Source organism: Cydia amplana, chromosome 19, assembly GCF_948474715.1.
Source record: "Cydia amplana chromosome 19, ilCydAmpl1.1, whole genome shotgun sequence".
In the NCBI taxonomy this organism is placed as follows: domain Eukaryota; kingdom Metazoa; phylum Arthropoda; class Insecta; order Lepidoptera; family Tortricidae; genus Cydia; species Cydia amplana.
Window position 1 is genome coordinate 3,105,105 of NC_086087.1, and position 14,306 is coordinate 3,119,410.

At 37.3% G+C, this 14,306-nt stretch overlaps 1 protein-coding gene across 4 annotated transcripts in view; it reads left to right on the top strand.

Annotated features, from left to right (window-relative positions):
• The window catches only part of LOC134657243 (ceramide synthase 6-like), a 33,772-nt gene extending 19,970 nt beyond the window's left edge, over nt 1–13,802 (top strand). For 2 of the 4 annotated variants that reach the window (XM_063512814.1, XM_063512816.1), the window contains 7 exons: nt 3,577–3,798; nt 7,053–7,274; nt 8,609–8,650; nt 12,334–12,452; nt 12,831–12,975; nt 13,267–13,358; nt 13,523–13,802. In XM_063512814.1, coding sequence (XP_063368884.1) covers nt 3,577–3,798; nt 7,053–7,274; nt 8,609–8,650; nt 12,334–12,452; nt 12,831–12,975; nt 13,267–13,358; nt 13,523–13,532 — 852 coding nt within the window. In that variant the 3' untranslated portion in view covers nt 13,533–13,802. The remainder of the gene's footprint in view (nt 1–3,576; nt 3,799–7,052; nt 7,275–8,608; nt 8,651–12,333; nt 12,453–12,830; nt 12,976–13,266; nt 13,359–13,522) is intronic. The other 2 variants (XM_063512817.1, XM_063512818.1) reach the window with 1 other exon arrangement.
• Nucleotides 13,803–14,306: the final 504 nt, after the last annotated feature.

Here is a 14,306-nt window from a genome sequence, read left to right on the forward strand (position 1 = left end):
AATGCGATTTTGCTCACTGTTTTTAAGTAGCAAAATACCCTTGTTCGAGCTGCTGAGGTGAAAACAGTATTTTCACTGTATTGGAGGAACTGAATATTACAGTCACCGCATTAGGTACAATCTGGGGAAACCAGCAATAAAAAGCGGCCAAGTGCGAGTCGGACTCGCCCATGAAGGGTTCCGTATTTAGGGGATTATTATGACGTATTAAAAAAAACCGGCCAAGTGCGAGTCGGACTCGCGCACGGAGGGTTCCGCACCATCAACAAAAAATAGAGCGAAACAAGCAAAAACACGGTCACCCATCCAAGTACTGACCCCGCCCGACGTTGCTTAACTTCGGTCAAAAATCACGTTTGTTGTATGGGAGCCCCACTTAAATCTTTATTTTATTCTGTTTTTAGTATTTGTTGTTATAGCGGCAACAGAAATACTTCATCTGTGAAAATTTCAACTGTCTAGCTATCACGGTTCGTGAGATACAGCCTGGTGACAGACGGACGGACGGACGGACAGCGGAGTCTTAGTAATAGGGTGCCGTTTTTACCCTTTGGGTACGGAACCCTAAAAACTACTTGCTAAATCTCGTTCAAACCAATTTTCGGTGGAAGTTTGCATGGTAATGTACATCATATACTTTTTTTAGTTTTATTATTCTCTTATTTTAGAAGTTACAGGGGGGGGGGGGCACATTTTACCACTTTGGAAGTGTCTCTCGCGCAAACTATTCAGTTTCGAAAAAAAAATTATATTTAAACCTCAATATCATTTTTGCAGACCTATCCCCCACACGTATGGGTTTGATAAAAAAAAGTTTCAGTTCTATGTATGGGGAACCGCCAAAATTTATTGTTTTTTTTTCCATTTTTGTGTGAAAATCTTAATGCGGTTCACAGAATACATCTACTTACCAAGTTTCAACAGTATAGTTCTTATAGTTTCGGAAAAAAGTGGCTGTGACATACGGACGGACAGACGGACAGACAGACAGACATGACGAATCTATAAGGGTTCCGTTTTTTGCCATTTGGCTACGGAACCCTAAAAAGCAATTAGTATTATTAGTCCTGTGTGTCGAAAGCTGAATTTTGCTGTCATAGTTGGCTGGACGCTTTTAGGCAGCTTTGATAAATCCCAATGTACTTGCTGTTGCCATAGTAACAGCAAAATTTTCATACCCTGTTTTAGTTTTAAGGCTGCGTTTCGGCCAGAGATATGCGAGGATGCGTTGCGCGATATGTGTTCTTAAGAACCAATAGAATCACTGCACGCTGAGCGTGGAAAACAAATGAAGTGATCCTATTGGTTCTTAACAAACACATCCCTCGCACACCTCTGGTCCAAACGCAGCCGTAAATGATTGTCTAGGTTACAACAAGATATGGTCAAATTGGGAGTGCGGAGTGCGAATTAACGGAGCACGATTGGCACAGACATTAGTATAACATACTGTTCCTAATATGTTTGAATGCTCACAAAATCACACACAGAGTAGCATAAAAGGAAATAATTAGCAAGTCCACTGAATGCAATTACTTTAATGCGTGAACTTGATTTGTCATCTGTCCACTGAGCCGGATTAATTTATCGCGATTAATTAATTGAACAGTTTTTAATTACTTTTAGCGGTTGCGCGGCATTAAACACTCGTGTGATCCTTTTAACCCACACTCGTATTTTAATGCCTCTCATTATGTTGCAGTCACATAAACTACTATTAAGCCCCATTTAGACGGTTCTAGTATTTGAATGAGATTTTCTTTACATTGCGGTATTTGGACGATTGACTATTATATCTTGTAGTCTGTAGTTAATAATAGCAATGTAATGAATATTGTATGCAAATGGGACTTTACGCTTATAAAAGACACGTATCGTGGGAAGACCACACGTGGTAGCCGATGGATAAAATATAATAGGAAAGGAAGTAGGTATAGGCTGAGTATAGGCGATACCTAACTGGGTCAAAGTCGATATTCGTGTTTTTTCTACGTCACGTGCCGGGCAAAAATATAGGTGCGGGGTGCGGTTTTGTACTAAGTATATTGTGGAGTGGTTTAACTAGGGTTTTTAACCTTTCGTGCCACCCAAATTCTACATTTTTATTATTTTTTGTGAAAAATAAGTTTTTTTTAATTGCCATCCGTTGATCTGCGCCCTTAACCCTGGAGTACCACGGACACGATAACGCGTCGGTAGAAAAGTTTCACAAACAAAATGCATGAATAGCCAAAATCCCTGTATTTTGGTCAAAATTCTTTTCGTCTTGTTTCTGACCCCTCTGTCACGCTTCTATTTATGTCTTTTATCAAATAAATAAATAAAGTTGAGTGCTATTCCATGTCTTTCTAGCTGTAGATTATGATTCTCATGAGAAATATTAAAACCGAAATTGCACACCATACAAAAAGCTCCACTCCGTCACATTTTTTTACTTTTGGGGACCAAAAACAAGAAAATGAAAAGAATTATGACCCAATTAGAGGTTTTTGACATTGTTTTTGGCTGGGACTCGAGCAAGGGGTTAAAATAAAGCGCTGCACAATTTTTCACATATCAATTTTAGTTTTCCATTCATCGTAGAATTAATGACGAATAGAAGTTTAGACTGCAATCTGTAGTGCATGCACACATATTACTTTGAAGTAAACCATGTGGTATTGACTCATTATTACACTATTTATTTATTTCACACACAAACATACATTGGAAACAACAATTGTAGTAAGTATAATATAGTATTACAATTTGTGACACAATTACAATCATTGTACATACTCTAAAATATATACGAAATCGTTGTTTGTTCTTTAACTTAGTCGTACGAGTATAACAACATACTTATATATCTCGAGAATTTAACACATGTAAACAAATCGGAATAGAATAAAATGTAGCTTTTATTTAGTTTGACCATGACCCTTTCGTTCACGGATGGTAGAGGTTGTCATTGAAATAAGTAAAAGTTGAAAAAAAATGTACTTAACTTTATTGAAAGACCAGTGCCCTGTTTATCAAAAGCTTGTAACTTGGATATTACGGTAAGGTTACAATTCACGTGACCAGTTGTGCAAATATGTTCCTACATATCTTCATTAAGAGATGCAATGCATATATTTGCCCTAATTGAGATATGCTGATGCCGGCCTGAGTCCTTGGCCTACGGTTGACGTAATCCGTTGCGAACTTCGCCCTATTACCTGAGAACAACATTTTGATACAATATAAATTTATCGCAGCAATGTCAGCGTACAACGTCAACCTGAGACCACGGCCCAAGGCCGCCTTTCCACTGAGGAGAAGATGAGAGGAATCAACAATCTGCTCGGCTGGATAACAACCATTGCTATTGGTTGACTCCTCTCACTCATGCTCATCTCGATCTCAGTTCAAAGGCAGCCTAAGCGCGGTCTTCACATTGGATGCGGATTGGCACGCCGCTCCAAGTGTGCAAGTGGGACATCTCTATATAAGTGCATAGCGCTGTCTCTCTCACACACTAAAGCGGCCTGAGGATCTGCATAAAAACTGAACCAGCAAACTCACAGTTGCTTACAATGTACCATCTTTTTCCAGATATGCGCGCTAGCCAAGCAACTAGACATGTCAGAACGGCAGGTCGAGCGGTGGTGGCGCCTCCGTCGCTCCCAGGACAAGCCTTCCACTCTCGTCAAGTTCTGCGAGAACGCGTGGAGGTGTACCTTCTATCTGTACAACTTCTCATTCGGAATGTTCATCCTTTGGGACAAGGACTGGCTGTGGGAGATAGATAACTGCTACATCGGCTATCCCCATCAGGTGAGAACTGTTTTGTGATAATATATCAGCCATGGCGGCCTCTAGCTTGTAGTAACCGTGCCTGCGAATCTGATGGTCCTGAGTTTAAGGAGATGGTTAATAGACGGTTCGACTCTCGAACAAAATGGAAGTTCAGAGCGAGGTAACAGGACAAGCCTTCCACCCTCGTGACCCTCGTCAAGTTTTGCGAGAGCGCGGCGAGATGTCTATATCTGTACAGCTTTCTCTTTCGGAATGTTCATTCTTTGGGACAAGGACTGGTTGTGGGAGATAGATAATTGCTAGGTATATAATATAGGTATAATATATCGGCTATCCGCATCAGTGAGAACTTTTTTGTATAATGATAAGTTTTTGCCATTGTGGCCCCTTAGCCGACGGTACTGATCCTGCGAAGCTGGTGGTTTTAAGTTGAAGTCTATACGCAGTCGAACCACTCCCGATCTAAATAGTAGTTCAGATTAGTGGTAGCCTGACAAACCTTGTTCTTGGGAGTGTTCGTACTGTTCTTTGTGTGGGAGTGTGGGGACAAGCCGGACAAGGATTGCCTGCGAAGCTGTTGGTTCTAAGTATAAGTTCAAACGGATGGGTGTTAGAGACGCGGGTTTGAACCACTCCTGAACTAAATGGAGTTTCAAAGCGCTAACTATACCTAATTGTCATGATGATCTATAAAAAGAGTAGGTAGGTATGAAAAAAGTACTAGGGCAAGAATTATAAAGAAAATAACGATTTATAGAGACAAAACGTTAAGACGTTTTTCTTTTAAGAACATCTAGAGTAGACGGTAAGGTTAAATCAATAAAATACGATTGTATCCATAAATATGTATAGCCAATTGGACATTATTAAAATGAGATAGCCACCTGGTAAATTATTCTTGCCTATTTACCTATTTTGTTGATATTTTTATCATAACGAGTCGCCACTGACCTTGACTCGGTATTCTTATATTAAAAACAAACGTGTTTATTTGTGTACAGTATTATTAATTGACAGTTTGTAAACCTTATTGCAAAGGCTTAAGAACTATCATTAGTCAGTTTAAAATGTTGTTAGTACATTTGCACTGAATCAATCTAGATCTAGGTACATTTGCACTGAATCAATATTTTTGACGGTCTCCTAAATAGTCTAGACTCTAGTCGGTACTCTCGGTAGTGCCTCAGCCTACGAAATTAGAGGTCCTGGGTTCGAAATTCGAATTCTGGTAAGAGCATCTATTTGTGTGTTTATCACAAATATTTGTTCCTGGGTTATGGATGTTTTCTATGTCTGTATATTAGGTATTGACATAGGTATTTATATATAAATATATAATATATATCCTCATTTTAGAGCTTACTGTGGCACTATGTCGATCTGTGTAAAATTATCCTATAATATTTATTCAATAGTGGAAGTAGATACGTATCAGTCGCCATCAGATATATCGGAGCGGCAAAGGTGCTCACAAATATCTGAGCACGTCTCTATTGCCTTGTGGTGATAGGTGCGTGTTAAGATATTATTGAGCACATCGGCCGCTCCGATATATCTGATGGCGACTGTACTTACTTTTTTACTATAAATATTTAAATAGAATTTCAGGAACCGTTGGAGATTTACCGAGGCATAACCGGTTCTTTTCCGTTACAACGCGGTTTTCCCCTTGTTTACAAACAATTTGTTAACTGTTATTTTCCTTTTAGATTTAAAAACGAATACTATATTTTCCGAAATACATTAAGTATGTGATTTATTCGTTATTGCGAAGCCTGCGTCACAACTTTTGTCATTTCATTTGAAATCAATATTATTTAAATTAATTTATTTACGCACTACAAACCTTAATTAGCTAATAATACTTGGTCCTTATCTTTCATATTGGCTTATGTATTTGTAAGAAAGGGATAAAACATAGTTAACTAAATCAGGCCCGTAAAGTTTTATGAATAAGGGGGTTAGTAACAGCCCAAAAAGACCGAAGCCTGTGCTACAAATTTAAAAAAAATTACAGTTACAAATCTTGCGACAGTTATAACCCGTTGGAGTCGTTGGTGATTATTAAAATCTTTATATTAATTATTGTTTTAATCGTTATTGTATAATTCATAGTTTAAATACTAACCGATTTATTTTTAACCGGTTAATTTGAAATATATTTTCTATAATTACTATGAATTTTAATTAACAGTCTGATATAAACGATAATTAAATTAAATTAATTACTCATTTATTTGCACTACATACTTGGACTTACAATCTACATATTTGGTTGGAGTACCAAGTGACTCATAGTGATTTTACGTACACGTCGTACACTTTATACTACTTACGCACTAGTTAAATACATAACGCTTGATAAGTTGATGACATTTCAATATAAAAAAAAACATGCCTTAGAATCTACTACGAAGTGCATCAGCTAATGCCAAGTAAGATAAGCTTATATCTGTTTGTAAAACGATAAGAATGGTGATTGAATTATAATTGAATTTTATGATTGCTGTTTTATATTGGCCTAAAGTCACTTAGTAATACAATCGTGGTATGTCAATTGACGAAACGTTAAGAGTGATTTATAAAACGTTTTTGGCAAAAATAAACATTTTTGGTCCAAGCTTAAATATAAAGTTGGACCAAGCTATTTCTTCCTTATCTCATCATTAATGTCAAATTTCTATGAGACACTTGGATAGGAATAAGTTTACTGAATATAATAATTGTAATTTGATAGATATCGAACCTATAGTCTGGCAAAATAGAGTAGAAATTAAAAAGTGGCAATACTGTAGTGTCGTCCCTTTCAAATCAATCTAAGAATAACGGGCCACCTTTTGCCACTTTTTAATTTCTACTCTTTTTTAGGGTTCCGTACCCAAAGGGTAAAAACGGGACCCTATTACTAAGACTCCGTTGTCCGTCCGTCCGTCCGTCCGTCCGTCTGTCACCAGGCTGTATCTCACGAACCGTGATAGCTAGACAGTTGAAATTTTCACAGATGATGTATTTCTGTTGCCGCTATAACAACAAATACTAAAAACAGAATAAAATAAAGATTTAAGTGGGGCTCCCATACAACAAACGTGATTTTTGATCGAAGTTAAGCAACGTCGGGCGGGGTCAGTACTTGGATGGGTGACCGTTTTTTTGCTTGTTTTGCTCTATTTTTTGTTGATGGTGCGGAACCCTCCGTGCGCGAGTCCGACTCGCACTTGTTTGTCAGGCTGTAAGTACCTACACCCACTAAGCTTGAACAACCCCCATTCCAGGGTCTAACGAACGACGTGTGGTGGTACTACATGATCTCCTCCGCCTTCTACTGGTCGCTCACCATGTCCCAGTTCTGGGACGTCCGTCGCAAGGACTTCTGGCAGATGTTCGTCCACCATGTGGCCACCATCATGCTGTTGTCCTTCAGTTGGGTCTGCAACCTTCACAGGATTGGGACGCTGGTGCTACTGTCACATGATTGCGCGGATATATTTTTAGAGGTACTTACATTTTGTTAGCTGTGGTGGCTGTAATAAGCGATGGATGTATACTTGTATAGCTCAGTTTAAAGCGTTTCGCGTTGATTTATGATTTGTAGTTGGAAATATAAAATATACTTTTGTCGAGATAGTGGTAAAAGTAGGTATATCAATATTGGGGTAAAATAAATATCGAAGCTGATTTAATGAGATTTAAGTGCATTTTGTCTCTGGAATATCTTAAATGTTAAAGACATGCTAATATAACACAGAATCTATCAATGAACATTTTATTAAAAGTATGTCATTCCTTTAATCCTTTGGTAGATGTGTGCGCGGCTACAGGCCAAACTCAACATGATCTGTTGACGTCTTTAGCAGTCAAATTGAATTGAATTGAATTGAAATCATTTATTTCGAACAAAACTCCATAATGTGTTAGTAACATAAATACAAAGGGTTAACGGTTCAACCTATAAAAGTCATATTATGGTTGGAAATTCCTTATTCTCATTGTCATAACAGAACAGTAGCCTTCATATGTAGATCATCATTACACAAGTAAAAATAGTAACATCATCCAAAATAATAAGGCGTATAAAAAGTGTTAATGTTCAATTTTGAAAATGTTCTTGTAATGCAAAAAAAATGCTTTTTATTCCTTTTTTTCCCAAATATAAGAAAATATGTTTCCTTCTGAAATGTAGAATAGCTGTTTTAATTGCTTTTTCTTTGTCTATTGGCTTCTAACACTTTTTAATACACCTTGTATAAAATAAGCTAAAGTGCTTATAAATAAGCTAGAAACTCTTGTGTTACAGACGAACACAGACTTTTCGCTTTCAGGACATATGTAGAATAGATCATTCATATGCCATTACCGTTTTATGGAATGCCGAATGGCCATAGCAAGTATCCACCAGGGGTCGAAACCGGTTAATATTATTTGGAAAAAACTTTTTTTATAGCCTACTTTAGTATCCCACTGGGTAAAGGCCTCCACTCGACTCTGTCGTTTATTCCTTCCCACCAATCCGGATAGAATGCGTCCAATGTGTGTCCCGCCATGTCCTTTTCGGTCTGCCTGCAGCTGCACCATCTATAGTGTTCCGTGGGTCACCCTCGGTAACCATTTTGGCCTACATTTCTTTTTTCATGCGGCAGACATATCCAGTCCATATTTCGAAATATCTTCAGAAAAACTTCCCAGCAATTTTTTTTTTATGAAATATTTGTTTTACTGTAAAAATAAATTATAAAAACCAAAAAATGTCGTTAACCGGAATTGCCTGAAACCGGTTAATACGAAAATACCCGGTTTGGACCCTTGGTACCCATGAGATGTTTGATTCCAGCAAGCGACCATTGCGACGCGCTTGTGGCGCCGGCGAACATTTGTGAGTGCTCGACCCCATGTGACATGCCACTTACCGCCAGTTACATGTACAACCGATTTTATATACGTTTAAATGTAGATTCAGCGCGGCATCGTGCAAAAATACTGTATTAGAGCGAGATAAAATACTAAGAATCTGCTTTTCTCAGAATTTTCGTTTTTGGTAATCCCAGTCGTTAGCATTTTGGATTTTGATATGAAACAAATATTTAGGTGTTATTTTTACTACTGTTATAATACCTGAGGACATAACAATCGTACGTCGACAAACGCCAAACGGGACTACATATGCTTTGAAAAGTCACGTGACTATTTCCATACATATTTAATTTTTGGTTGGTGTTTTCTATCAACGATTGTCATCGTGGCTAACCTAAGCCACTTCTTCTGTATAGGAATTGAAAATGATAGCAATCTTGAAAAAGATAATCCCAAAAAGTCAAGTTCTGAGAGAAACCGGTTTATATATTCAATAAAGCCTTTATTTTACCGATCTGACATAAATGACAATGACAATTTGCCCTACTTACACCTGACATGTTACTGCTGTTGTAAAAACAGTAAAAAAAGCATAGCAAGTATCGAAATGTTGATGACATTTTGAACTGTTGCAATGAGTCAGGTTCTTAAGTAAGAGATAAATGAAACTTGAGCTTACAAATGTAAATACTTATTTAATAAATTTAAAATATCTGTTTAACAAACCAATAAACGGTGGCGTAAGTAGAAGTTAAAGAAAAAAAAGTAAAAATTTAATATTTCCGAAAAGCCACTTACACAGTTCTTCTTTCGCAGTCTAAAATTCTTAGAACAAAATATGTAAAAATAGAAAGATGCACTTAAATCAGAATGTAAGATTTAACAGACGGAGGCAAACACAAAAAAAAGAAAATGAAAATAAACAAAAGAAAAGAAAAGAAAAAACAAAAAGTATTCGCGCGGTGAGGATCGAACTCGATCGATAATTCTGTGACGAGCACGTCTTAATCGTGTGTCTGAACCACTAGACCATGAGCCCGTTGTGAGTAGCGGCGAATCTTGTGTCCGTATTAACAAGCTCCTAGTAACAGCCTTTGTAATCAAAATTTGATTCCCGTTCAATGATTTGCCACACAATGATCACCGTATGCATAAGGGGCGTTCCTCAAAGGCTGCGAACAACATAATAGCAGTATGTGAATACAAGTTAGGTACACTTGAATTGAACGAGTTGCATTCACATACTATAACTAACAATTGCTGGTAAAAACACTTACCCCCTGTCTGGATAACGTTTATGCACTTATTTCATCAATTAATGTACAATATTTCAATAAGTTTACAACCAAATTGCACCAAAAACTGAATTATTTCGTTATAATTTTATCCGCGGACACAGTGACATTCACTCGCCGGACCGGATTTTCTCTCGCCACCCTCATTTTGTAAAAATGTCAACCTGACGTAAAACCATGCCAGATATAAGCGATTTCTGAGACCCATAACGCCATCTATCCCAAGATTGAGTAAACAACCATTACACTGTCTTCTCATTTATTGACTCCCAATGTCAAGAGAATCCAAATAGATACAGTCAAGTTAAAATAAAAAGAACAGAATCTTATTTGCACTAAAATTTATGTACTGAACTTCTAACGTTAAATGTTGCTTTAGGTATCATTTACAGAAAGACCTAAGTAAATCGTGTATATGGTATACATACGATATATTTACGAAATCCATAAATGACAAACAAAACAACGCCATTTTTCAACGTTTAGCGTGTGCGTGTTGAATATGTCGGGCATATATAACTTGAGCAACATTTGTTTTGCGAATTCGAGTTTGACGCAATTTTTCCTCGCTGAACGGTGAAAAAAAAACAACCATTTTCTGTTATTACCGGTGCCCGTCCATCAGTCACAAAGACCTCTATATGTCGTAGCTTTTCTCGTTTTATTTGTAGTTGATGTGTAACGTCGACCGAATTGTCATTGTCAACAGTCGACCGGCGAAATAACTGGCCAAATTGAGGATTCGGTTGAAAAAAATCGATGTGGTTTGTGATATTTTGTCGCTTTGCTTGTCTTGTTGCTGTGTCTGCTGAACGTTATCCCTTTCACTTCCTTGTCAAGTGACACAGACAACACGAACGTAGTTAAAGATTTGGTGTATGTAAGTAGTTATATGAAATCGGTTGGAATCAATCATTTGCCCAATAACCTCACCTAATGTTACTTAGTAACACATGTGGTGGTTTTTTAAAGTCTAATCATTCATGCAGGTGTTTTTTTTAATAGGGAGAATGCAGTTTTTACACAGGGAATCTCTTCTAACTAGTTCTGATTTACTTGCCTTTACCGTCGTTTCTATAGTTATTTTAACATTGATAGGGAAAACTAACCATATTTTCGGATGACTTATTCTAATGAGTTTTTTTAACCTTACTTTCTCTTAGAAAATAAGGAAATGCACAGGGGTGAAATATATGCTTCGAAAATTACTGAAAAGCAAAAATCTACCGACTGTGCCAGTAAGGTTACTAATATTACTAACAATTATATCGTTTGAAGTAAAATGTAACTTATTGTAGGTTGTCAATAAGGTGTTTAACGTTCATGCAACAAGAAATTGTCTACATATTATGCTTCATAATTAAAATGTCACAATTAGCGTAAGTAATGACAGAAACCGATTCATACACAATTTCTGTTATTTATTTTGTAAATTATTTTTTACTGGGTTTCTATTGTAGAACTCCATTTATTATATGTTTATTTATTATATATAACTAAATTAACGCTTATACTGAGTTTACTGGGTGTATGATTGGATCATTGGACCTAAGGCAGCCCTGCTTGGATCTAGGTGCGGAAGAGTGTGCATGTTTACTCACATACATATTCTCGTAAGGCTGAACTATAATAATTTAAACGATTAAAGTCAGGTTCATTACACTTTTCACGACGACTGGTTTTCTTTTTTGCTTCCATCGAATACAACTCTAATCTTAGTTAATATACTACTGTAGTAAGTTCATGTTATGGTGGAAAATAGGAACTGAAAGTCTTACGAGAATATGATGCCAGTGATGAGACTGAGGCAAGGTTAGCATGCCTTTGAGCCGCGTCTTGAGGGAGAGGAACGGACTGCAATGCATGTTAGATTAGAGATCCTTGCGGAATGCTTGAGACAACTAAAGTTTACCTGTGGATTATTTTTTTGATAAGGGTTATGAAGGCAGATTAAATCCCACTCTCGTGTTCCGTGCCTTTGTGCCAGTTCCATAAGTTATAATATGATCTTGATTAGCAGTTTTACTCCTCCTTTTTTTGAAGAGATCCCTCGTTTTTTCCAGGATATTATTATCAGATCTTAATGACATTGATAATGGCACGAACGAAAGATCTTTTCAAACTCGCCCAGCTGTCTTTGAAACACTGGGAACAAACATAAATAAAAAACATCAGAGCTCCAGACTAATTAAAAATCTCACCCTTGAAAAAAATGAAACCGGTTATGAAAAAACATCCTTCTTTAAAAGTAGACTGTATCTTGCAATAACGTTTTACTAATGGTCTGCAAACGTCGTCAATACAATACTTGTTCTAGTAATAAAACTAAACGTAATCTAGCAACCCGCAAGGATCTCTAAAGTCCCACCACTACAGCCTTTCCCTCTTTATGTAACTCATCTTTTTACAGGCGGCAAAGGCGACGAAGTACGCCGGCTACCAAAGGTTCTGCGACTGCGTGTTCGCTGTGTTCACTGTGCTCTGGATCGTGACGAGGTTGGGGATATACCCCTTCTATATTATTTGGAGGTAAGACAAATGTGTACTTCAGTTAAAGTATTTTTTTAATCAACCAAAATTTAAGGCAAAATGAAAAGTTCACCGTTTCGGTCAAGATTGCAAGTTCGTAACCTTTTGGAACACCGGTCCAATCAATAATGGTCAAATCGGTAAATTCAAATTTAAGCTCAGTTGAGGTAAACGCCCTCATGGTGCTTCATTGGGGTTGGGTTTGCATAGTGGATTGGCGCCACTTTCGTTTGTCATATCGAGGAACAAAATTCAACTTGAATGTTTGAGCAAGCACTAATAAAAAACTACGAAGATGAATTGGCGCCTTAACGCAATTTTCAAGGAAACATTTTTCAACTGAAAATTTAAACTTTCAATCTTACCTTATAATTTCAGTACAGTGATCCGCGCGCCGATGCTGGTCCCAATGTTTCCGGCCTACTACATCTTTAACTCCCTACTGTGCCTACTACTAGCCCTGCATATGATCTGGACGTGGCTGATTCTCCAAGTCGCATATAAGACTATTAAGGCTGGCCAGGTGAATAAACCGGTTATTTTTAACGTCTTGCGCGATTTGAAGTATGGAGTTGCGCGCAAGAACGCAACTCATGCTAGACCGCTTGGTAAGACATTAACTGACGCGCGCTGCGACAGCCGAATATAAACCTGCAAGCATTCCGATAAGATTCATGATAACGAGCACTATAGTTGTGGCGTTTAAAGGGTTACCAGTTTAAAAAAAGAAGTTTACTTTACCTTTTTTAGAACGCGATAATGGTATCAATCAAAACAATGTTGTCATCCAATAATATTGACGTTTTGTTTTCAGATGGAGGGCGATATTCGCAGCTCGAGTTCAGACATCAGCGACAGCTCGCATTACTCCAATCACAGCACGCCCAACCGGGTCAACAATAAAAAGTAATTTTCTTTAATTTGTGACTTTTCTATATCCTTGCGATACATAAATAAGTAATCTTAGAGTCCTCACTCTGTAGAAAGATAAAACACCATTTTTAATGAGTGACTGAGTTTACATTTAATTTATTAACAAATTAGCTAATTTGTATGTTTGTCTGTTGCAGAGACACATAGAGCACGGCGCGCAGCGGGCAGTGCGCGCCCCTGACTGCTGACGACAGGTTGTACTCGTACGTACCGCATACCGGCTACTCTTGACACTTAAGATTATTTCGACACCATACTCCTGACTGCTGTTAACGACACGGTTGTACGTATCGCATACCAGCTACTCTCACGATTATTTCGATACCGGTTTACAAACAAACCGGTTAAATTCATATACCATAACAAAAACCGGTTTACTATCTTAGCGAATTAAAAATGGGCTTAAAAAAACTAGATTAGTAGATCTATTCTGACTTTGTTATGTTATGTATCTAAAAAGAGACTGACGAACTGTTGTATTATAAATGTAATATCGCCACTACATTCAAAAATTCTCGTATCTCACACTGCTACACAAAGTTAAAACGTAGTGACGATTTATGTGTTATGGACCAAGTGATTAATGAGGGCATTATGTATAATGCCCGGGCATTATGAATAATGACAAGCTATATCGGGCCAAGTGATTAATTATTATCTAAACTTCATTTTTTTCTTTTCTTTTAAAGATAGAATTATATACGAGTTTTTTTTTTCAAATTAATGGCGATATACGACAGAAAAAGTCACTAAGGACCATGCCTAGTCAAGAGTTAACACAAATCAGAATATTTGATCAAATAATTTGATTTGTTCCGTGGTTGTATTGAAATATTGTATTTTTGCTATAGGCCTACTACTCGCCGCTCCCCTACTTAGGAAACCGATTGAGTTAAGCATTAGGGCTGTGGGATTAAAAAT